General features: G+C 44.4%; 1 protein-coding gene across 6 annotated transcripts in view; it reads right to left on the bottom strand.

Moving 5' to 3' along the window:
* The window catches only part of FGFBP1 (fibroblast growth factor binding protein 1), a 52,751-nt gene that overhangs the window by 10,502 nt on the left and 16,204 nt on the right, over positions 1-26,045 (bottom strand). For 3 of the 6 annotated variants that reach the window (XM_034672079.1, XM_034672078.1, XM_034672081.1), the window contains one exon: positions 12,065-12,167. The exons of 1 other annotated variant lie outside the window; for it this stretch is intronic. Coding sequence is in view for 2 of the 5 variants with exons in the window: in XM_034672078.1 (XP_034527969.1) it covers positions 12,065-12,167 (103 nt within the window). In the remaining 3 variants the exon portion in view is untranslated. Of the gene's footprint in view, positions 1-12,064; positions 12,494-16,862; positions 16,934-26,045 lie in introns of those variants that run through there. 2 more of the 6 variants (XM_034672077.1, XM_019796427.2) reach the window with 2 other exon arrangements.

The raw sequence follows: 26,045 nt of genomic DNA, 5'->3' as shown, positions 1-26,045 counted from the left end.
CTTGGTGTGCTGATCATGGGGACTCTTAGGGAGCAGGGCAGAAGTTGCCCCAAACAGGAAAGAAAGCATTTTATTATGGAAGTAGTATGGAGGACCACGAGTAGGGGTCTACGGAGTCTTTGCAGGCCAGCCCATAAACAGGTTTTCTATTATATGGCATAATCCAAAAAAAAAAATAGATCTGGAGTTTCGGGAGGTCTCTAACAATACTTGGTAGAGTTGGGAGCTATTAAAAGTGTGAGTTTGACAATAATGTCTTGGTGCATTTTTGGGTCAAGGTGGCAGGTCCCGCAGTTATGTTGTCAGAGGATATGAACTGATAAGTTAATAAAGAGTATATGTAAAGATTAGTGGGATTGTGTGTAACTAAGGGGAAGGACTCATACAGTGGTCATGATTGGAGACCAAGGCAGGATGCAGTGGTGCTATGCTGGTGGGGGATAGTAGGAGAAGGCATTGAAGAGTGGGTGGTCTTCTACCCAGTGGGTCATGGGGGATGACTGATATGAGGCAGGTGTCTCCTGGGGAAAGCAATAATCTTCATTAATTTCTTGAATGGCACAGATATGAGTAACCTCCCTCAGATTTCTCTTTAGACATGGGAGTGTAGGGGGGTTTTCTTTTGGCAGAGAGCAAGGAGTATACCAGGATCATGAGCTAAGCACACGAGCTCGGAAACACAATGGAGTTCTTAATATCAAAAGAAGAAAAGCAAAAAGTGTCCTGTGTCCAATTTATACCTTAAGATAGACGTCCATGGGCATTGCTGGGCCAGAGATTTCAGATTGACTGAAGTTGTCTCTGGCACAGCGGTTGGACTGGAGTCGAAGGTGAGGTCTTGGGTAAGATGATGTCAACTGGGGCAATGTCATTTCCAGGGATGAGCTCTTGGGCCAGGTGATGTTGTCTGGGATGTGGGACAGGGGTATCCTTTCCAAGTGGGAATCCCCTTGAACTGATGTGGGTCCAAGCATTTGCCATGTTTGGTTGAAAAAAATGGCTTATTGGGGGTGTTTGGACTTCTAGATTATAAACCAAGGGAAACACCTAAACCAGGAGTAACAAGACAACAGTCTATAGAAGGTGTGCAACTGTACTAACCAGTTTTGCTGTTAGTAGAAGTCTAGGTTCAAATCAGTCTTATGTCCCTTGAGCATCAACCTGACTTTGGGACAAAGTATGATTTACAGGTTTCAGAAGAATATGTGCCCTCACTCTGGACTCCAAACCTAATAGGGCGGGGGCAAGATAGAGAATCTTTTAAAATAGATGAAGACCTGAGACAAAATAGAAGCTCTTTTAGAGGTTTATTTGCTGGACTGCAATATTAAAACCAGTTGTTTGAGAAGTGTCTCTCAATACACTGGTTATCTGGGAAGGATCAGGGACCTAACGGTTCTATTGAATAACTCTTCCAGGAGCCCAACATTGTGTATTGTGAGAAGTGAAATATGTGTCTCGGTTGCTATTTGTACTGCCTGTAACTCTGAAGCGAATGCAGAGTGTCCTGGCACGACTTTGTATTGTGGCCTTAGTATATTTAGAGGCATGATTTTGACTGACATTTTGGGCATCTGTGAGAAAAGAGCTTTTCAGACTTCTTTACTCTGAAAGGGAAAATTTTTAGGCAATAGACCAGCTGTTTATAACAAATATGAAAATGGGGCCACTTATTGGTCAAGGCCTCCAGTGCTAAGATGACTGCCTGAAGTTCGGCCAAGTGTGTTGTTTGTTTGGTTCAGTTCTTTATCAGGGACATCCTGGCTAAGAGATAGAAAGCAACAACATTCCACTGAGCTCACAGCTGATGGTCAGTGGTACCTTGTGCATAGCCCATGAATGTTCATTGCTGTTCACTCAGTTAATCTCAAGGGGCTTCTCTGGTGGCCAAGGAGTCTATGGCAGGGGCTACCATCTCCATCACCCATCACAAAGGCATGAGGTGACGGAGTGAGAACAGGGAAAGTCACCCCCTCCTTCATGTGGAATATACCAGGGGGCTCAAGTTTAGCTCCATTCTGTCTTAAGGAGGACTTGGTAGCTGTGTGTAGCTTGTGGGGTAATTTCCATGACCCAAACCATAATGGGCAGTTGTATTTGGAGGGTTACATGCTCAGGGTTCATGAGAGCCTCTATTTCCAGAAGACCTTAGTAGGCAGCCAGTCATTCATTGTTTTCATGATGTATAACATCAGTCTGAAGGCTGAGAGGGGCAGTTCTTGCATAAGGAGCCCTTGACCAATTTATGTCTTTCAAAAGTGGTCCGGGACTACAGGAAGCCTAAGAGGTAGCCCAAGCCTCAAGAGTGAGGAGTCTCTCAGCGCACTAATGGATGCCTGTTGACTTCGATTTGGAAGTAAAATTTGTAAATGAAGGATATGTTGCCACCAGAATCCAAAAAGGACTAGAGGTTGTTGAAGTTGTATGTCTGTAATGAGTATGTCAAATGACTCTCCTTGGAGGAGGGTATCTTCAGTGTAATGCTGAACTCATGTTCCTGGTGAAAGGTAGTTGCAGTTAAGATCCTGTCTGCCACGGGGCACGTGGGCAGCTCAGTAGGTTGAGCATCTGACTCTTGGTCATGATCTCAGGGTCGTGATCTCAGGCTCCTGGGATCGAGCCCGCCTTGGACTCTGCCCCTCTCCTCACTTGTGCACATGCGTGTGTGCTCTCTCTCTCTCTCTCTCAATCTCTCTCGTGAATAAATAAATAATTTTTTTTTAAAGATCCTGTCTGCCAAGATGTGTGGTGACGAAGCAGTTGGGGCACCCCATAGATACTCTGAAAAAGGTACGTGTGTCCCTTTGGAGGTAAAGGCAAACTGAGAAGCTGTTGAAGGGGGCACTGAGCAGAATATGTTAGGCAAATCTGTAAGAGCAATATTACATCCTGGTGGATGAGAACACAGCATTAATATTGTAGTAATCCACCAAGAGACACCCTATATTTTTTCCAGATTTAAGAGCAAGGAGAAATTGGGCTGTCAAATGGGGAAGTGAAGATAATCATCTGCTCATTAATGAAGTTTTATATAATGAGTTTTAATCCTTGAAGGCCTTGTTTTAACTTACATTGGATCATATTAACTATTTTAACAGGGGGTCATTGGGTCCCATATTATCAAGTCCATTTATAGGTGCTGGCTTTTGTTTTTGTTTTTAAGATTTATTTATTTATTCTAGAGAAAGAAAGAGAGAGAGAGATTTCAGGAGGGGGTAGAAGGGCAGAGGAATAGGAAGAGAGAATCTCCAGCAAACTCCCAGCTGAGCAAGGAGCCTGACCTGGGGCTCGATTGATCCCACAACCCCAAGATCATGACCTGAGCTGAAACCAAGAGTCAGTCATTCAACTGACTGAGCCACCCAGGCGCCACAGTGAGTGCTGCTTTAGATCAGTTTGACATAACTTCAAATCCACTTGTTTATGACAAAAATGAAATTGTTTTTAAGATAAGAGTAAAGTCATTTTGCTATAAGAGTAAAGTATGCTGTGATGGGATGTCATCATCTCATCTGTTGTCCCTGTTAAGAACTCAGTAGCTCGGCTGGTGAGGGGCTCCACTGGGGGCTTAGCAAGAAAAACATGAAGAAGCAATTGTGGCAAGGGGACACTTTGTCTAAATACCAAGAGTTCGCAAGGGCAACCTGACGGTGTTCCATCTGGGCAGGGCTACCCTTTGCTGATGTGAAAGAGCTCTCCAAGACCTTGGGGCCGTTAGGTCCTGCCACAGTAAAGGCCACTCTACCTGCAGTAGTAAAAGCCCTGCAGCAGCCTGGATCCAAGAAGAAGACCCTCTTGCCTGTCAACACCAGCGCCACTGTTCCCAGCAACATGCTCTAGCAGCATGGGACTTTCACTTTGCACTGGCAGTTGGACTCCTCTCCCTAATACCAACTCATATAAAGGTACACCTCCACTGAATTTGGGCTTCATTCCTTTCATCTCCCCTTGCCTGATGCGGCAATGTGATTAATCTATCATTGGCTTGGAGCATGTGATTTCTTTCCTGGCTTATTAAAAGACATTATCCTGAATGCTTATTGGCTTATGGAATTCCTGCACAATCTGNCCGAATCTGAGTTAATATTGGCAAAGACAATTCCAGTCTCTGGGAGTTAATTTCCCTCTCAAAACAAAATATTAATATAAATAAATATATATATAAAATATATTCATTTATGCATAAATATATGTATGTTTGTGTATGTGTATGTATAAGTACATACATGTGTGTATATATATGTATATATGTATGTATGTAATGAAATTAAAACAAAGTTCCATAATTTGATCCAATTAGAGATCCAAAATTTATATGCTAAAATTTTATAGAAAAATTATACAGTTGATAACTATAGATGAAATAAAAAATATATATCAATAGGATTTATATAATAAAAAATATATAATAACAAATAAATATTTGGTATTTGTCCCTGGTTCCCTGGTACACAGTTCCTAAAAGGCTTGGAATCTCTGAAGGAGTAAGAGTGTCTTTTATATGCTAATGAGATGACTGTTGGCTGAGGATCCCTAGACAGCTCAGGATGGGGGCTAGTCACCAGAAAGACCAAACCATGTGATTAGAGGGTTGGAACTTTCAGCTTCAATCCCCCACGACAAAATATAACAAAACCAGTCAGATGAGTCGTGAGCACAGTTTCAATAAGATAGTCTTTTTTTTTCCCCCTGGAGTAGAAACCATTTTGGAGGCCATTATCTTCTTCTGCCCCTATTTATGAAGAAGCTCCAGGCTTCCCCATTGCAATCTCACACTTTTTTGGCATATGTCATAGTTCTTCCCCAGTAGCTGACATAAGCGTTAATGAGCAATGGAAAAGTAACTTACTGAGAGGCTGCGTGGCCGTGGTATGGCAGCTGTACTGGCTGATTCTATTGCTGTAGCTTGAGAGGTGATGCATTCCCTCTGTGTTTCCTCAGAGGAGCAGTCAAACATCTTGACCAGAGAGCTCCGGAGAAGATGCTTGGCATCTTCCCAGCTGCCTCCATATTTAGATGACATGTTAGTCAGTTACACTCCGGACTTTGTATGATCTGATCCCATGAGACCAATTATAGCGGCAGAATTTCACCTTGACCCATCTCCCAGTCCCTAGCAAAGTAGACAGTAAAGTGTAGACCAGTAGTCCAGAAATGGGCATACTCATGAGAATCACATGGGAAGCTGGATCACAATCTCTGGGGTTGCAGCCTAGAAATCTAAAATTTTAAAAAATTTTTAAAAATTTCAAAAACTCCATAGGTTATTTTCACGAGGTCAAAGAGACACAGGTTCACGCATCAGGATCTGGGACTATTGGTGTATATCACGCAGTATCCAAGACAGGACTTAGTCGTTGCAACTACATTTGAAAGGAAACAATCCAGGCAAAGGTTGAGGTATCATCCCATAAATAATCACATAGACAGAATATAAAGTTATATCTATGAATGGGGGGGAGTAGATCTTTTCTGCCGATAATTTCCAGCAATCTGCTTGAAGACATCTTCTGCATTTTGAATGCTGTTCTCTGTCTATGCGAGTCATGTGATGTGCTGAAATGCTGGCAGCTGCCCATAAAAATTTCTTACATCATCTAGGGTAAATGAAGAGTCACAGTCTGAATAAATTTTTTAAACCCTAACAAAAAAAAAAAAACCCAAAAAACAAAACAAAACAAAAAAAACCCAACAAACACATCCTGGGAGGGGAGAGGGGTTAGAAACTGAGTTAATCAGCAAATACAAATGATGTTACCAATCTTGCCTCCGTTAATGAAACGAATGAAATGTCCATAATAACCTCTAAATGATGGGGTTTGGAGAGCTTCCAGGTTGAACACATGGAGGTGCTGGGAGACTGGTGTACCCTCAGAGGGCCTCGAAGTGTTGTGATTTGATGTGGGGCTCCAGAGTGAATGGTCAGGAAAGAATTATTGAGATGTTTGGGTGCAAAAAAGTGGTTTTATTAAAGCATGCAGACAGGATCCATGGGCGTTAAGACCTGCACTGGGATTGTGAAAAGTGATTGGTTATATATATATTGGGGTGTGTGTGGTAGAGACAAAAGAAGTTTCCAAAAGGATTTTCATATGTTAAAGAAGACTTACAGGATCCTGGAGGCCTAGCTATTGTCAATCTAAGGTTGCTTTTTGCCACTAGGAGAGCCTCAAGACAGTTGGGAGTTCCTGGAGGAATGTCGTACGTACTCTGCCTGTCTCAAATATTTGTCAATGGGCTGCAAGTTATAGGGAAATTTAATTTTATCTTCGTGTCTTTTGCCTTTATTCTCCACTTCTGAAGCTCCACCCCACCCCCTCTCTCCACCTTGCTCTATGATGCATCGCTTACATTTGGCCCTTCCTGAGTTTGATCTTTCTAATGAGCTGGTCAGACTAAGTAAAGCAATTTCCTGAGTTCTGTGACTCATTCTAGCAAATTATCAAAACTGAGGGGGGTCGTGGGAACCCCAGAATTTGTAGTCAGCCCAGCAGACATGTGGGCAGCCTGGGTACCCCATTTGCGGCTAGCATCTGAAGTGGGGGTGGTCTTGTGGGACTGTGCCATTAACCTGTGGAATGTGCAGGATCTTCAGGGAGTGTCAGAACTGACTCGAACTGTAGGACACCTGATTCATGTCAGAGAGTTGGAGAAGTGGTGTCAGAGAAAACACCACACGTTTGGTGGGGAAAGAGGAGGGGTCTTAATAACAAAAAAAATTTTTTAAAAAGGAGCTGGTTGGCTTTTGTATCTCTACAACATAGGTTCTAAGTTAAATTTAGCATTGGCTAAATGCACCAATTAACAAAACGTCACAGACTTAATCAACACTGGGGGTCAAATTATAGCTATAGCTGGAGGTTCCACAAAATTTAAGCGTTGTATTCCCTGTAATCTTTTTAAAAAAATTATTAACATATAATGTATTATTTATTTCAAAAATTATTAACATATAATGTATTATTTGTTTCAGGAGTATTCATCAGTCTTACACAACACACAGCGCTCAGCACAACACTTACCCTCCCCAGTGTCCATCACCCAGCCACCCTGTTCCCCCACCCCCCTGTTTTCCCTGTAATCTTAAAAAGTAGCTAAATATAAAATAAAGGAAAAACAGATATGCCTTGCTTTACCTGTAGCCTTACCTAAATTCCCCATCACCATAGTACTTATTGAATAATTAATTACAATTGAAATAAGTCTCTGGCCTTTGTATTGTTTTGAGAGGCAAATTAATTCCCAGAGATTGGGATTGTCTTTGCCAAGAGTTTAACTCAGATTGTGCAGGAATTCCATAAGCCAATAAGCATTCAGGATAATGTCTTTTAATAAGCCAGGAAAGAAATCACATGCTCCAAGCCAATGATAGATTAATTCACATTGCCGCATCAGGCAAGGGGAGATGAAAGGAATGAAGCCCAAATTCAGTGGAGGTGTACCTTTATATGAGTTGGTATTAGGGAGAGGAGTCCAACTGCCAGTGCAAAGTGAAAGTCCCATGCTGCTAGAGCATGTTGCTGGGAACAGTGGCGTTGGTGTTGACAGGCAAGAGGGTCTTCTTCTTGGATCCAGGCTGCTGCAAGGCTTTTGCTACTGCAGGTAGAGTGGCCTTTACTGGGGCAGGACCTAATGGCCCCAAGGTCTTGGAGAGCTCTTTCACATCAGCAAAGGGTAGCCCTGCCCAGATGGAACACCGTCAGGTTGCCCTTGCGAACTCTTGGTATTTAGACAAAGTGTCCCCTTGCCACAGTTGCTTCTTCATGTTTTTCCTGCTAAGCCCCCAGTGGAGCCCCTCACCAGCCGAGCTACTGAGTTCTTATCAAAGACAATGGGGAGATGATGACATCCTTACACAACTTACTTCATTTTTATAGCAAAACAAAACAATTTGTTCAAATATGGAATCAAAGGGGTGTTTCCAGAAGGTGACAATACTCAGGGGACCAACAGTCAGTGTCAGTCTCCAATGATCTGCTGGAGGGGGACCTCATTCACCTGGGACTTGTAAGTCCACCAGAGTAAGACATTTGTTACAAATAGGGAGTACCCCCTGGGCTCAGTGCCCTGCTCTTATGCCCTCTGCGGTGGCCCCTGGTGGTGGCCTACTGGTGCTACCAGGTGAGATAGTCTCGGCACCCTCAGAGCACTCTGTGGGGAACCACGCCCTGCTTTCCACTCCCTCCAGGAAGCCTTGGCTGTGCCAATTAGCTCTGGAAGCCTCTTTGACCTCTCCTTGGAGACCTCTCATACCCTTACCTACACTAAGCAAGAATCTGAGTGGATCTCTTGCCACAGTTTAGGTTAGAAAACCAGGGAAGGACACAGCAGACACAGTACAAGGCGGTGGCCGTTCAGCACAAGCACCCCGAGCCGGAAGTGTCACCCGAGCACGGCCAGCTGAATAGTCAAGTCAGTCAGTGAGCCAAAAACATCTGACGGCTTGGTCCTCAGCCAAACACTGAACCATCCACTCACTGGCCCCCTTGTTTCAAAATGTACCCCTGGTGCTTCGATGTATGGAGGTGATTGGGCGACAACATGGAGAGGATAATGCCAGTAAACAACGAATGTATTACTAACATTTCCCAAAAGAAGGGGACACAGCATGCTACATGGGCTACAGAAAAGCCCTTGGCTTTGGTCAGGAGGCAGGAGCAGGACGGAGGATAAAGCCTATCCAGAGCCCCTGTTGCAGGTGTTTGAGGGGAAGACACTTTCCTCTGACATGACACAAAGGCAGGGCAGATTAAATAGTTTAGAATCGGCCAGTGTGACGAATTCTGTAAGGCGTGGAATAGAATGGCTAGCTGCCTGGTACCCAGGTACGGGCTGACTTAACATTGGCTTGGTGTGTTACAGTGAACAAGGGGGTGGTTGGCTTGCGTACAAGAGGCGTGCCTCTAGGTAAACTTTTGATTACTTTCAGGAATCAGCCAGCTCTGGGTGGGGCATTTTCTCCCTTGGCCTATAGGTGCTTCAAGATGTTAAGACATCATACAATACAGAACATAAAATATGTAATTAATACAATTACCTAGATGCACAGAGTTGGGACCTGAAGCTCTGTTCTCACAGTGCTTCTCAGTTTTCTCTGCACGCGTGCTTTGTTTTCTCTCTGCGCTTTTCTGCACGTGGTTGGAAACACAGGTGTCAGCAGCTCTGGCCGAGCTGCAGTGTGGAAATCTCAGGTGGAGACTTTGGTAAGTTGGGCTTGAGTCACGTTCCTGCCACTGGACTCCTCCACCCTGGCAACATGTGGTTGGATTTACCAAAAGAACAGCTGTTTTCAAAGACTGGAGAGCTGTTGCCAGGATGGAGGGACTCTGCGGGTTTCACGTCTGCACTGGAGGAAAGTTATGCATAAGGGAGATGAGGACGTGGTCCGGAGGGCATTCTGGATTCACGCGAGGCTGCATCCAGACCAACCGCTCTCCACCTTCCCAGGCAAGAGGACTGTTTATGGCCCCCATAGCCTGGGCAGACCTCACCACCGCAGCTCTCACACATTGACTGCAAGTGCTCGGGCAGCAAATACTATGGTGAGGGTGACAGCAGCTATGACGTGAGCTATTACCGCACGCAGTTTGCGTGATGAGCTCATTCCGTCCCTGCTCCGCAGACAGGTGCTAGTCTTACCCACATGCAGAGAGGAGGAAAAGAAAGACACAGACAGTTAGTGACTGGTGACGCCAGGGCTCCAAAACAGGTCATGGGGACTCTAAAATAAAATCTGTTCACGCACCCTAGGCTGCTGTCAGAATGTGCCGCCATGCCGATGGAAATTTCGTCATGTGTTTGCATTTGATTAACCGCAGGGCTATCTACTGTCATTGGAGCCTGAGTTGTGCCTCTATTTACAAGAGATCTTTATCACGATAGTATCAGAAGTGCCCATTATTTAAACTGAATTAACAATGAGCAAACTGACCGAAGTGACTTCCATAAAGTCCCAGAACTCAGTTCTCTCAGGTGCACTGGTTCTCCAGCCTGCTTTCTGCTCGGATAGAAAAAGATGACAAGTGACACCGTAACTCCAGACCAAGCCTGACACCACCCTTCCATTCTGGAAGAATCCAGGAGGAGAAATTCAGCTTGCAGTGTGGCCTGGCCTGGCTCTGGGGCGGAGGGGAAGGAAAGGAAGGAGAGGCAGAAAGGGAATAGGGATCCCTGGGAGGTGCGGGATGGGGGTGAGCACCGGAGATGGCTGGAGAGGGGTGGGAAACATGTCTCCACACAAACTTGGTCACTATCTTTGATAGGTCTGAAGTTTTTCCAGCTCTAACTTCTAGAGCATGGACACATATGACTTCAGGACAACATTCAAATATTTTATTTCTTTATTTGAGAGAGAGAGAGAGAGAGCGGGAGCATGCAAGAGTAGGGGGAGGGGCAGAGGGAGAAGCAGACTCCCAGCTAAGCAGGAAGCCCTACTAGGGGCCAGGAGCCCAGGACCATGACCTGAGCTGAAGGCAGACGCTTAACCAACGAAGCCACCCAGGCGCCCCCAAAAATATATATTATTAAAATACCAGTCAGAAGACCTGCCAGCTGCGTCCCAGACGGCATCCGACTTGAACTCTACAGGCAGAAAGAAGTCCTTCCAAGGGTTCCTCTGTGCTGATTACAAACTTTAGTCTTTCAGGGACGCACAGACCCAGATATTTGCAAGTGGATGCACTGCAAGGATTTTTCATTCTCACGTTTTTCTTAGCCATTTTATTCAAAGCAGTTAGACCCCAGTCATAATACATGCACTTCCCAGGCTCGTCCTAAATCCTTCCCGCAGGCGGTGGGATGGTTGTTAAAAGGTCCGTAACTGGTCTGTGCTTCCTCTGTCCCATGGTCATGTCAACTTTGAATCACCAAATGTGAGAGGAGGAGTATATATTAGAGAAGAGGAGGTCAGTCCCCTTGGTTTAAATCCATCAACTCAATTAACCTGACAAATAGATTTCCTGTATGAAACCCGGACGGACGATGTGCCCTCACAAGGTCCTGAGCCTGTGAAGCAGCAGTGTGTCAGGTGGGTGACGCCAGCCTGTGGGCTTCACACACCAAAAGCTCATTGCTTCCTCACGTGAATCCAAAATGGTGTTTCCAAGTGGTTTATCCTGAACAAAATCCAGCTGTTGCCTCGAGAACCCCCAGCCTTGAAAGACTTCTGACCTCAACTATATCGATTATGCATTTTGGCAGGATTCTGTTTTGGACATGGCTCCTGCCTCTTGCTCAATCTCTTTGGCACGAAGTGTCAGAGATCACTTGTCTGGAAGCTCCCTGGGCCTGCAAATAAATGCGTTTGCTGTCCTGTCCCAGGGGCCCTGAATGCTCATACTCTTCCCCCCCGGAGGGGGTGACTGCCCTGACATCAAGCCCATGAGCTCCATGAAGAGCAGGTGACAGCAGCTTAGGGGCAGAGCCCGGGGGACCAGCCTCCAGTGAGTACTCAGGAGGACTGTGGACTGGCCGCAAGACAGTGAAGGAAAAGCCACACCCCTACAGGCCTCACAAGCCTTGTGGGAATTCCAGACTTAGTTGGGATGTTTGGGGATCAGAGACAATATGTGCCTCATCCAGGTAATTTGTTGAGGCTGCTGTAGGACCAGAAAATCTGCCCGGTTTGCCTGGGCCCTGGGGCTCAGGTGTGCGAGAGGCCTCCCCACAGCCCACTTCCCTTGGGGCCCGTAAACCCCAAGGACCTTGGTGGAAGCCCACGATCTGGCACAGGCGAGTGTGCTGAGTGGAGCCTCTGGCGGTTGGAGGCGCCTCAGCCCAGAGTCCCCCCCGTGGGCTCCTCTTTCCTGCCCACATGCTGGCCTCGCGCTGGACACGTGTGGACGGTGAGTGGCTGAGGGACGCCTGGCACACATCACAGTGTCCAGGTGTCCCCTTCCTGCATTGGACCCCTCGGATCCTGGGAAAATGAACATTTTTATTTCTCATAGAAAATGGAAATGGAACATTCCAGAACAGCAAGTCGGATCCCAGAGACAGGTGCTCTTCCCACAAGAAGGTAGTGCCCCATCGTTAGGGACCCATCGTCTCTCCCTTGATTACTCACCCGGGAGGCTTTGGCTCCCTGGAGATGGCTCCCAGGAAGGTCTGAGGATGCCTGGGTCTGAGTTCCCAGTGAAAGCTGACGGAGTCCTCTGGGTGCAGTTGCCCTGTAGTGCGAGTGACAAGTCTGGAAACCCTACTGTGGTAGAAGGCCATCTGCCAATCGGCTAAATTCAAAGCCACTGCCCTTCCCTTAGACAAGACTCTTAACTACCAGGAAAAGCTTTTATCCCCTCTCCGGCTCTGTTGAGCAACCTTGTTAGTAGTTGACAATGACACCACTCTGGAACCAAGTGCTCTGGAAAGTTGCTGCTGCAAGCTTGCAGAACATTTTCTTTCTTTCCTTCCTTCTTTCTTTCTTTCTTTTTTAAAGATCTTATTTATTTGACAGAGAGACACAGCAAGAGGGAACACAAGCAGGGGAAGTGGGAGAGGGAGAAGCAGGCTTCCCGCCGAGCAGGGGAGCAGGGAGCCTGATGTGGGGCTCGATCCCAGAACACTGGGATCAGGGCCTGAGCTGAAAGCAGATGCTTAACGACTGAGCTACCCAGGCGCCCCTTGCATAACATTTTCTGTACCCCATGTGGGGGCCCGTGGGAAAGTACAAGCTCGGATGAGACTGCAGCAATATGGCGGATGCCGTCTTCATTGCCCAGGGGCAGCATTAGTACCTCCACCTATTATTGGCCGGGGACAATGAGCTGACTGTCAGGAGGGGCCTCCATCTCTTATCCAAGGAGGCTTATCAGGACCGTGGGGGCTGCCTGAAGGTGAACAAGGACCTCTAGGTCTTGGGTTGTTCATGACTGACAAATTGAACACACTTGTCGTCTACTGCCATCATGTGCTGCTTCTGGCATCTCTCGTTTTTAACAACCCTGTAAGGAGGTGCCATTCTTGTGCATGTGGCCCATGGTGGCCACACCAGAGTAGCACTTGAGATTAAGCTGTGCCATGTATATGAGATATGTGGATCACTTCTGGTCACGTGATGTCATGACATAGCAAAAAGGCTCTGACAATGAGCTTATGAATATGACATTCAATGGACATTTCACATTCTTTCTTATTCCGAGGCCTGTGGATTCATCAAGTGATGGAATAAACTTGAGAAGAACTGACTGGAAAGGATTGTTGGATAAACCACGTTATCAGTGTTTCAGACAACTCATACAGCCAGACAGTGTGAGCGTTAATGCCGGTGATGTTCAGAAGGAATATTGCCCTTGAAGATGTTGCTTGGAAAGGCTTAGGACAGAAGGGTAGGGGTATGGGAAGATTGGCTCTTCATCTCCAGGATTCCACCCTAATAACCCAACCACTGGTTTTTTTTTTTTCTTTTTCCCACCAACCCTATGGTGTGGGAAGCAAGACTCTTTTCATCATCAGGTGGCATCATTGGTGACAGCATGGAGAGGGTGTTGCTTCCACACTACCAGGTTTTGATAGCTGGATATAAAGCATCACACAGTATGAGAATTATGATCAGTAGATAGAATCTGTACAGCTCAGAGTACTCTTACATTGGCTCGCTTGAGAAGCAGTCGGTGATAACATTGACTATCGCAACTTCTATTATGGTGCCCTTGCCCCTATGGCTCTGACCCATCTGGACGAAAAGTCTGGGTGCGAGGGAATAATTGGTTGGCAAAGGGAGATGTAGTAGTGGCTAGACTAAGACAAACAGATTACATAATTGTGAAGGGAAAGCACATACCTAACACCTGGGGAGGGAACGCCATTTACACTTAGGTAGAGAATTCATTTTCAGTGAATGTGTATGTATGGAGCGAGGTAATTTTTATTTTTTCCATATGTATTTTTTCCCATATACGTAGTTGCTCTAGTGTAATTTCTTTTCATCTGCAAACAAAATTTATTTTTTTTAAATTATGGTAAAATACACATAACGTAAAGTTTACCATCTTAACCATTTTTACGTAACCGGTCAGTAGTATTAAGTTTATTCACGTTGTTGTACAACCATCACCACCTCCATCTCTTGAATTCTCTTCATCTTGCAAAACTGAAACCCTATGTCCATTAAACAATAACTTCCACTTCTCTCTAGCCCTGGAAACCACCATTCTACTTTCTGACACTAGGATTTTGGCCACTCTAGGTGCCTTGTATAAGTGGAAGCATACAGTATTTGCTTTTTCATCACTGGCTTATTTTTCTTAGTATAATGTCCTCATGCTTTATTTGTGTTGTAGCACAGGTCAGAATTCCCTTCCTTAAAGAAAATAACTCCCTTCCCTTTTAATGCTGGATATATTCCATTACATGGATATACCACATTTTATTTATCTGTTTCTTTGTCGATGCACATTTAAGTTGCTCCCATATTTTAACTATTATAAATAATGCTGCAGTGAACTAGGTGTACAGATAACTTAGAAATCCTACTTTCAATTATTTTGAGTATAAACCTAGAAGAGGAATTGTTGGATCATATGATAATTCTAATTTTAATTTTTTTGAGAAAATGCCTCATGCTGTTTTCCACAGGGTCTGTGCCATTAACATTCCTACCAAGAATAAACGGTGTTCCGATTTTTGCACGTCCTCACCAATGTTTGTCATTTTATTTATTTATTAAATTGTAACCATCCTAATGGTTGTGAGGTTGTAAATCATTGTGGTTTTGATTAGTGATATTGATATTGGACTTTTCATACGTTTATCAATAATTATTGTTCTTCTTTGCTTATTGTGTTAGGGGGAAAACCCCCTCACACTTTTAAAGAGTTTACATAAGGAAATTTTGAACTCCATCCACAACTGGTCTTATGCTGTGGACTTCAGACAATCCCTTGTGTTGAACACCTTCTGTGCAAGCAGTGGGGCACTAAGTGCTCTAGATTTACTGACCGATGTGAGTCTTACAGCAGCCCTTCAAGGTGAGTTTCACTGTCCCCATTGTTGAGATGAACTCATTGGAGTTCAGAAGAGTTAAATAATTGGCACAGAGATGTTGTATGGGAGGCAGCAGGGGCAAACCTCCAGCCCAAGTCTAGGAAACTCCGCCATGTTGGAAACAAACCTCCCAGTTCTGCCAGTGGCCAAACACCATGAGTGAACTAGAAACAGCACCACCTCAGGGGCTGGAAATGACCTTAAAAGATCCTTGAATTGAGTCTGGTCAGTTCTTCAATGTTTATGTCACTCAGACTAGACCAGAGTTATTATTTAATGACCCCTGAAATGTTCAACAGTCTTTTTCTATCTCAAAACTATGTGAAACCGAGATGTATGAGTGCAAGAGGAGGGCCACGGACGGGTATGACAATTTGTGTAGACTTTCAGGAATATGCCCTTCCAGTGGTGTGGCTAGGAGAAGATGGGGGAGGGAATTGGATATTGGTTCAGTTGTCTGTGGTGTGGAGGTAAATTTCCAAGGTCAGGTCCTGGGCCCTGCCCTACAATGGCTCTGCAATCTTTGATGTTTTTGAACGTGGCAAGCATGAGCCAGTCGTTGGAATATAAGCACTGTGAGAAGAGGGATTTTTTGTTTGTTTTTTTGCTGTTATTTCCTATCCATAGAACAGTGTCTGGTACATAGTAGGAGCTCACAGTAGATAATAAATAAACTAATCAATGACTTTCGGGGCATTTGTACTGACTATTCCCTCTTTACCCTATAAAAACACCCACGTTGTCTCCTCACTTCATTCATAGTAGGTTCAACAGTTACCTCCAGAGAGACACCTCCCCTGTCATCTCATCTAATATTGGCTACTCTCTATCACTTTTACCCCTCTATCTTTTACTTTTTCTATTACTTGTATATTTGGGAGTTTTTCATCACTTTCCCCTCTGGTAGTTCCATGGGGGCAGAGTATCCATGCGCTCATCTGCTGTGGACCGATGTATCTCCAGCCCCTAGGACAGAGTCTGGCAGAGTCAGTGCTCAATACATTACATGTTGAATGAATGAGTGAATGAATGAATGCATGCAGCCTCCATGGAAAGAGCTTAGCACAGTGCCTGGCGCATGGCAAGTGAGAGATAAATGTAAGTATTGATGATATGGGTGAGGACATCATCATTTTGATGAATTATCCTTACAATTATCCTTCGTAAGGATATTTGAATTTTTCTTACCCTTGAATTTGGCAGTGATAACCTCTATGTGGTGGTCTCTGTGATCATGGTCGGCTGTGTGGTGGTGGTCTCTTCCACCCCCAACTGCTCTGTGGGGGTGTTTCTTCAGTTACGATGGGCACTGTGGGGTGGCCTCTAGGACTTGGATCACATTTTAAAGGAAGGGTGGAATAGTTTACATCTGCTGGTTGGGAAAGTAATGTTTCACATTTTTAGAACTTGGGGTCATCGCTTTGACTGTGATAGGCCACCAGAGGTTGAGTTCCACATTGTTATAGCTGGATTGTTGATCGGAGTGAATTATACCAATTTGAGATTGGATTTCAGAAATCTACCACTGTACAGCCTTGACCCCAGGACAAGATTGGAGTCCTCATGGATGTTATTCTGGTGACTCACAGAATGAGCAATTTGTCGAGTACATTATCTCGGATTTAAAACACTCCATGCAGGAAGCTGGATTACCAGCAGGGACACATGAAAACTTGTGGTCCAGTTGGGGGCACACAGTCTTCATGCTACAACACAGTCAAATGACATGTGGCCTGGTCTGGGGTGACAATCATGCCAAGGACCATGTATTTCGTTGCCAGCTTCCCTGCACATATTGGACTTGCCCAGATGATCCCTTGATCTTTGGTTGCTATGCTGCTTTGCCCTTTACAAAATTCCTGTCTGCCCTCCGGCAAGAATACCTGAGCAGCCAGAAGGAAGAAGGAGAACAGAGTGAGGCTGTGGATCCCCATGGCTTCAGCTTGGTGAGAACCTGTTTGACAAGAGCAGGGGAGTCAGTGCTCAGCAGCATTTCGGCAATGCAGGGCTGCAGAATGACCATTCCTCTACCCTGACACATGCCTCTCTGCTTAGGAGTGAGATCAAGGGGTGATGGACATTCAGGAGCACACGTGATGTAATGAGTACTGGGTATTGTGTAAGACTGATGAATCACTGACCTCTACCCCTGAAACTAATACATTATATGCTAGTTAATTGAATTTAAATATATAAAAAAAAGGAGCGAGATCAAGAATCCTTCTGGCCCCTGGAATTACTAGACCAGCAGCCTATCTATTCACATTTCTCCTTGACTTAAGTCTTGAATATCAAAACCTCTTTCACCATTCTCTTAGCCAAATTAATTCTCATTCCTCCCTCATTCACTCCTTCATTCACTCATTAAACAAGCATTACCTGCTGTATGCCATGCACTAGACTAGATGTTGAATTAACTGAGGTAAATAAGAAATTCTCACATATTAAAAACTAAGACTAAGAAGCAGCTCTTTGGGGGAATTTAAATAGCACTGACCATGAGTTTGCTCCAATTCTGTCACCAACTTGGTTTTGGCCAAGTCACTCTCCCCTCTGGTCTCTGTTCGTCTGGATATTGAGGTGTTAGGTATGACAATTGCCAAAGTCTCCTCCAGCTCCATTTGCTGAATTTCTTTTTTTTATTTTATTTTTTTTAAAGATTTTATTTATTTATTTGACAGAGATAGAGACAGCGAGAGAGAGAATACAAGCAGGGGGATTGGGAGAGGAAGAAGCAGGCTCATAGCGGAAGAGCCTGATGTGGGGCTCGATCCCACAACGCCGGGATCACACCCTGAGCCGAAGGCAACCGCCTAACCGCTGTGCCACCCAGGTGCCCCGCCATTTGCTGGATTTCTAACCCAGTTCTACATGGACTCAGGTGACCACACAATGAAAAAGGACATGGCAAGTAACATTAAGGGTGATATTTGATTCAAGGTTCAACATGTGTGGGGTCTGGACACTCTGACAAAAATGGGTTTGTGAGGGGGGCATTTGGGGTGCAGTAAGACCTTAAGGAAAGTCATGAAGGAGGGGAGGTCATTCAGCTTGACTGGGCAAAGTGAACCAGAATGGGTTGGGTGAATTCCTACACTGGATTTAGACTGGGAGGTAGAAGGGAAGGATGATGCCTAACTGATTTCTGGAGCCTGTTGTGGCACAGTGCTGGGCTTGTAGAAAGCCCGCAACCAATGCTTTTAAAAATAAATCATTGCATAAATAGGATGACCTCACTATTTTCTGACCACTACCCCCACTGAAGCCCTCACCTCCATCAACAGGCACTCACAATGTGCTATTTTAAGGATTATTTGGATGTAGGCAAGATGAAGCTGCCTTGTTCCACAGGGAGATAAGAAATTAAGGTGATCTCCTGAAAAAAATGAGAAATTCATCTTGATTCTAAGAGGCAGCCAGATTCTTTCTGGAGGAAGACTGTAGGTCAGAACACAAAGTAAATTTAGAAGGAAACACATGGACTCCGGGATCTTTTCTGAGAAGCGTCTCTAAGCTTTGTCAGAGATCATGGAACTTCTCCCCCACAGGCTTCCCATGGACCTTCAGCCTTCTTGTGATCCCATTCCATGTTCTCTCTTGATCTTTGTGTTCCAAACAGGTGGCACAGGATTAGACTAGGCTGTACAGCTCTTTCCCTGTTGGCTCGATCTGCACTCAAAACTCATTTGCAGACGCATACACACGCGTGCACACACATACCAAACTAGCCACACTAAACCACTCCCCCCAAATTTCCTGAATATTTGGTGCACTTGCTTGCTCCTTTCCTGCCTTTGATCCTGCTGTTTCCCTTACCTGGAATGCCCTTCCAGTCCTACTTTGCAAGGCACACAGCTGCTTGTCCTTCAAAATCCAGCTCAAATGTCATCTCCTCCCTGTCGGTGTCATTGGTCCCTTCATCCTTGTCTATGCCCCCCACCCTTTCATGAATGTTCATGGAGAAAAATAGATCATTACTCCCAGTTAGTGTATATATGTGCCAACATTGTGCTGAGGCTGTATTATTTCACATCTCAGTATACTGAGAAAATGTCCTACAGTGCCCTGGGGAAACTGGAGAGGTTTGGAGCCCCAGCAAGGCGGGCTGCAGCAGGTTCCAACTGCCTCCCCATGCTCCCAGGATGAAGCAGATCACTGCCTCCTGGAGAAGTATGTAAAGGTTCATTGACTTTTTCCCACACAAACCACAAGAGAAAAGTCCACACTGGATCTTCATGGTACAGACATGGAGCTGAGGCTCAGGGGAGCCAAGTCCCTCGGCAAAACACTCAACACTGGATGACAGAGCCTGAACTGGTGGTGGGTCTGTTGTTGGTTAACCTCCCAGCAGAGTATTCTGGATGTTGCCTTACGGTTCTGAGACCTGAATCTGTCTCAGTTCTACATTGTGAGGAGAAAGACCCAGCCCTGCCGTTCTATGTACCTCCACGTCCCCATTATCCACAGCAGTTCCTGGCATAGTGTAGGCGTTTTTATCAGAACTGTTGAGGTAATGAGCTGAAAAATTCAACTTCAACTAGCTTAAGTGACAAAAGCACTTATTGGCTCGTTTGGGCAGTAGAAGGAGTAAAGTTGGTTCACATACAAATAGATTCAAAAGCTTAAAAGTCTCTTCTCTGTCTCTATTTCCCTCTGAATCTCTGACTCTATCTCTCCCTGTCTTCTGTGTACTCTCTGCTGTCTAGTTTCATTCTCAGGCAGGGTCCTTCCATTTGTCATAGAAGAGANCATGACCTTTCATCCCTAGCCCCATATGAGAGCCCAGGAGAACTCTGACAGCCCCTCCCTGGTACATTCACTGAGTCAGTTGCAGGGAGCAGAGATGGAGGAAAAGTGGCCAAAAAACAACCCATCTACATTTCAACAGGTTCTCAGTTTAATGGGAACAAATGCAGATCATACGTTATATTGGAATTTCACAGCTGTTGACTAGCCCATTGAGAAAGACTTCCTTGAGGCTAGGTAGGACTTAGCTCATTAGGGAAGCCATATCAGATTCATGGGAGAGAACTGTTCCTAATCTGTTTGAGGATTAGTAAGTAAACTAGTTGCCTAAGGAGAAGGTTTGTGACAGGAGAAGGTGGAAGATAGGATCTCAAAGTCAAAGAAAGGTCTTGAATGCAAAGCTGAGGTTTTATTCCACAGGCTGGGGGTGACCAATATGCAACCTAGGAACCATCACTTTCCCTTTCAGTGCCTTGGTAGACATTACCAGTAGTCTGAGCACTCCTGCTGAGCATGGAGGCAGCCTCAGAAGTCATTTCAGCCCAGTCGTGCAGAAAGCCACTAGTCATCTACCAGTGTTGGCATGAGGGACAACACCCACTTGCCATTCCTGCCATCAGTGGGGCTTTTGAATATTTCCAATATTTTTACACAGAAGAGTGAGCAAACTCACACCTTAGAGAATCCACAAGCCTTACACAAGAAAGTGAGTCTGTATCAGGAGGGGACTTACATTGAAGATTTCCCTTTCCTTCACATTTTGATTCAGACTAAATAGCCCTTGAGAAAAAGAAAAGCAAGTAGCATGTGTAGCCCAGGGTCATGTGTCTTTTCTTGATCTGAAAAAGGGTGTGTCTTTGGCCAACTAACCGCCCAGCGGAGATGGGACGTGGAAGTGATGATATAGAGAGGAAATCAGGCAAAAGAGTTCAAGGAGGGGCACCTGGCTGGCTCAGTCAGTAGTGCATGCGACTCTTGATCTCGGGGTCGTGAGGTCAAACCCCATGATGGCTGTAGAGATTATTTATTTGAGAGAGAGAGAGCACAAGTCGGGGGGGGGCAGGTAGCAGCAGAGGCAGAGGGAGAAGCAGGCTCCCTGCTGAGCAGGGAGCCCAACACAGGGCTTGATCCCAGGACCCTGAGATCATGACCTGAGCCGAAGGCAGACACTTAACTGGCCCCTTAAAAATAAAATCTTTAAAAAAAAAAAAAAAGAGTTCAAGGAATCAGAAATCTGAACACTGCCTTAATGTCATAACGATGGTCTCTGTGGGGATTTGAAGGTTAGAAATATTTACATAACTGAAATTTTTTTATCCTTTCATCAAACTGGTGAGACATTAACCCTATTTTATGATTGAAGAAAGTGATATTAAAGATATTAATATCCCTCAAGATATCAAGCTGACAAAGATGATACTGATAATAGCATCATGACATAATGCTTCTGCATTCCAAGCATCAGTCCAGAGTGGCCTCACTTCAAATCATGACAACTCTGTTGTGACTCTGTTTCTACAAATACACAAATAAAAGCATGATCAAGATAAGAAACTTTCTAGACAAGTTACTTAAACCTGGAATATCAGATTATCTCATCTGCCAATGAGGGAGAGTTGTACCTACCTTGTAAGTTTGTGTCATTCTTAAATGAGATATGACAAAAGTGCTTAGTTCAGTGGCTTACACAATTAGAGCAGAATTACTTGAGGGTGACTTCTGTCATTTTTATTAGAAATGAACTAATGTACCCATACACTAAAAAACTCCCCTATCCTTCTTTCTTTATTTCTTTTTTTTCCTCTCATTGTATTAAAATGTTTTTTCAATCTTAGAATAATTTCAGATTTACAGAAAAATTACAAAGAGACTTCCATTGCCCCACATCTCACCTAGGTTGCCCTATCATTGACCTCTTACATAACTATGTTTCATTTATAAAAACTATTGAACCAGTATTGATATATTATTACAGTCTATACGTTACTCAGATTTCCTTAAATTTCACCTACTGTTCTTTTTTTAGTTATTAATAAATTATGTTTTCGGGAGAAATTTTAGGTTAATATCAGAACTGATTAGTGAGTACAGAGTTTCCTTACACTGTTTCCGCACGCAGGCACATCGCCCACATGTCAACCCCCTATAGGAGCGGCACATTTGGTGAATTGATATATTTACATTGATGCCTATTATCACCCTAAATCAATAGTTTCCATTATAATTTATTCTTGGTGTTGTGCAATCATGCATTTTGACAAATACATAATGATGTGAATCCACCATTAAAGCATCATACAGAATAGTTTCACCGTCCTAAAATTCCTCTGGGCTCCACCCATTCCTCCCCCGTCTCCCCAACTTCTGGGTATCCCTGATCTTTTTACTGCCTCTTTTGTTTTGCCTTCCCAAAGGTCACATAGTTGGAATCATGCAGAATTCAATTTTTCAGATCAGCTTCTTTCACTGAGCTTTATAATTTTGAGGCTCCTCCAAGTGTTTTTATTGCCTGATAGCTCATTTCTTTCTACAACAGAATAGAATTGTATTGTCTGGATGTATCACAGTTCATCTATCCATTCACATCTGGAAAGGCATCTCGTTGCTCCCATATTTTGGCAATTATGAATGAAGCTACCGTAAACATCAGCGTGCAGATTTGGGTGTGGATATAAGATTTCAACTCCTAATGGTCTTTTCTGTCCAGAATCGAATCCAAGATTAATTGTGACAATTTCTCAACAGTTCTTTTTCATGACCTTGGGAGTTTTCAGGAGGATGAGGCAGGTGTTCTAAGAAGGTGTCCCTTTTGGAGTTTGCCTGGTGTTTTCCTCATGATCAGATTGGCATGAGTCATTCTTCTCTTGGTCCATCAGATTTAAATGATGGATGACAGGTTTCCACTGGGGCTTGCATAGGAAGTCTGAACATAATTGATGACCGCCTACAGGTTAAGGCTGGTGGTTGACTTTAAATTCAAAAAGATGACTTAAGCCTCATGTGTTTGTTACTGCAGTATGGTTCCTTGACCTTGGGAGCTGGCACCCGTGGGTGCAGTCATCAGGAGTCTACAGGAAGGGCAATTTTATTCTGAGGAAAGCCTTAACTGTGCAATCATGCCAGGCCAAATGTGGTCAGAACTGGTCCCTCCTTCAAAAGTGACCTTATGAACAGACACAGAAAATGCTTAGTTGCTGCATCAAAGTGATATTAATTTTGGGGGTCAAATCATGTGCATTAAAAGTGCATTCATTGTCAGGAAATGAGGAAATTGGCTAAATAAACTTCAGCTAAAATCTTATTAGTTTGGCAAAAAGCATTTATCTCAGACCTACTGAGCAGTATTGGCATTCCAAATTTAAAGTGCTCATTAGTCATGAGATTTCAGAATTCCTGTTCAGCAAGTCAGATGATGCTTACTGCTAAAGTTCTGCTTTGGAAAAATGAAAAATGGTGAAGAGTTGATGGGATGGTACTCACTGTGAGTGCAGATTGAAAGCTATGAAGTTTATTAATCTTAATAAGATTGCCCTGTTTCATGCCCCATATATCGAACCCATTTTGCTAGAAACCATGTGCAGGGGCGCCTGGGTGGCACAGCAGTTAAACGTCTGCCTTCGGCTCAGGGCGTGATCCCGACGTTGTGGGATCGAGCCCCACATCAGGCTGCTCCGCTATGAGCCTGCTTCTTCCTCTCCCACTCCCCCTGTGTGTTCCCTCTCTCGCTGGCTGTCTCTATCTCTGTCGAATAAATAAAAATAAAATCTTTAAAAAAAAAAAAGAAACCATGTGCAATGCTTGCTTCATATTCTGAATCCATCTAAAGAGTAACTCATAGTTTGTGTATTAAGTTAAACCACATAAAATTGCTGTTTTTAGTCAATCCAAAATGGTAGAATATCAGCATTTTAAAATGAGTCAAACTGATAACACTAGGGTTTTTTGTTCTCAATAAGACTGTTTCAAAGCCTTATATGTATTAAAAAATAACGATTTTTATTCTTTGTAGCAAAGTCTCCCTACAAAGCAGGTTCATGGATTATCTATGATTTTTCAGATCTTTGTTCTTACGGATCTCAATCTTAGAACATCCTTTTTTTCCCCCAACTAAAACTGTATTTTTACATTTTTTTTTTAAGAGCGAGAGTGTGAATGTGCGAGGGCAGGGGGGCACAGAGGGAAAGGGAGAGAGAGAATGTTGAGTAGGCTCCATGCCCAGCACACAGCCTGACCTCACGACCCTGAGATCATGACCTGAGCCAAAACCAAGAGTCGGAGGCTTAACTGACTGAGCCAGCCAGGCTCCCCTATTTTTACATTTTAATCCAGACTTTGGACCCAACGACAAAGATGAAATATGAAAGTGTTGAACAAACAAGGGTTCGTGTGATGCACTGGGATGAATGTCTAAGAAAATACTGTCACCAACTTCGAAAAAGTAACTCCGTAAACGTTATGTTACATGGACGGGGTTTATTTGTGTAAAATCCCCACCATGCTCCAGAGATCATTTAAAGTAACATTCCAAGATACATCCAGTTCTTAAGATGGAATTCTTTAAATAGGTGATTCCAAAAAAGCCAAGGGTACATAAGCTATTGCTGTCATTTGCTCCTAAGATGTCTGCCAAGATGTCTTAGGTGCTTGCCTGGAAGTCGTTGCCAATTTTGGTTCTGAAGAACTTTCTACCACGAATGGGTCATCTACTTATAGGATGTAAAGGTAAAAATCATCAGCTGCCCAAGATCATTTCACAGAGAGCAACAAACATTTCCGGTTGGACCATCAAGGAGATAAGGCTTATGGAGTACTGACAATTTGTTGAGGACACTCTTTCAGCAAACAGAGTGATACATTTGACAGAACCATCCCCAGAGTTGTGCTTTAGACATTAGACAGGTAGCCAGGAAACCTCAAAGGGAAGCTCAACACAGTGTTTTCCTGGGCCTTCCCTTGAAGGACTGGAGGGAGGAGGTGCAGGGGGGACCATCTAGGGACCAAAGGACTTGTTCTTCTGGACAGCCTTGCTAATTGTTTTGTCCCCCTGCGTAGAACTTGTGGTTGTCGTCACGAAGCAGTGGGTCCCGATTCCATGCCCAGGCAAGCTCACACAGTATAGGATGACCACATCTCTCAGGGAGCATGCCAAATCGGATGACCCGTTTTCCTTTATGAACACGTGAGCTGGGATACAACAACCTCCTCTCATCTCCCTGTTCCCCACATCTTCTAATAATGCAAACTCTTGTGAGACCCACAGTGAGGACCACTTTAGGGCATATTCCCCTGGTCTTTGGGCCTCTAGCAGAAAAACAAGTCTCTCCTAGTGTCTTGTATAGGAAACCACCACAGGCAAGTAAGAACTTACTAGAAGGCTGGCTCTGCTAGGACCACACAATTCTTCCTGTCTCAGAAAATCTGGCTGCCATTTAGAACATCATTTTAAAGAAATCTGCTCCTTTTGGATAAGATTTTCCAAGACACACCGATGTCTGTGATTCTCCACACACACACACACGCGCACATACGCAGGCACGCACACCCGCATACCGCCTCAGTATTTTGGGATAGAAGAACATCCTAGAAATTCTCCCTTTCAAATTTTCAGACTCTAATTTATTTTTGTTACAAAGAGAGCCAGTTACCACCCTGGAAAGCTGACAAGGAGAGAAGGCAAGTTACACTTTCCTAGTGTTACCTTGGGCCACCAGGCACGTGCGCATATGGTTTCCACTTCTGTCACAGTAAGAGGCGAGGACATTAAGATGAAAAGCACACCCAGGACAAGAGGATGGCACTCACACCCAGAGAACAAAGCGCTCTCACGTGCCGTGGGCTGTTGAGGGGAAGGCAGGGATGAGCAGGGGAATAAGACACTGGTCGGTTCTAGGAAGAACAGGGTTGTCCTCTAACCAGACGTCATTCATTCTGCCTCTCAGTCAATCACTCATTGATCCTGTCATTCACTCATTCTTTCATTTATCCAGAGAGCACTCATGAAACACCTAGGGACCCAGGCTCTCTCTGTCATTGCCTAGAATGTAGTCAAGGGTGACATGGTTCTTGTCCTCAAGGAGATGCAGACAGTAAAGGGGAAGACAAGGATCTCGATTGTGACAATTGAAGGGTAATTGCTGTGTAGGAGGGAACCTGGGGTGATCTGGGTGAGGACATCTAACCTAGCCAGATCTAACCTAGCCAGGGGCAGAGAGAATTTATGAGCCTGCAACTGGTTAAAGGACACTCAACAGCTGGAGGAAAAGGAATGTCATTTATTCAATCCTGACTCTGTAACTGTTCTATGCCAGTTGCTAATAAAT

The sequence above is a fragment of the Ailuropoda melanoleuca genome, chromosome 11 (genome assembly GCF_002007445.2).
Source record: "Ailuropoda melanoleuca isolate Jingjing chromosome 11, ASM200744v2, whole genome shotgun sequence".
Taxonomy (NCBI): Eukaryota; Metazoa; Chordata; class Mammalia; order Carnivora; family Ursidae; genus Ailuropoda; species Ailuropoda melanoleuca.
Note: the sequence above shows the minus strand (reverse complement) of the source record. Positions and strands in the feature narration are given on the sequence as shown.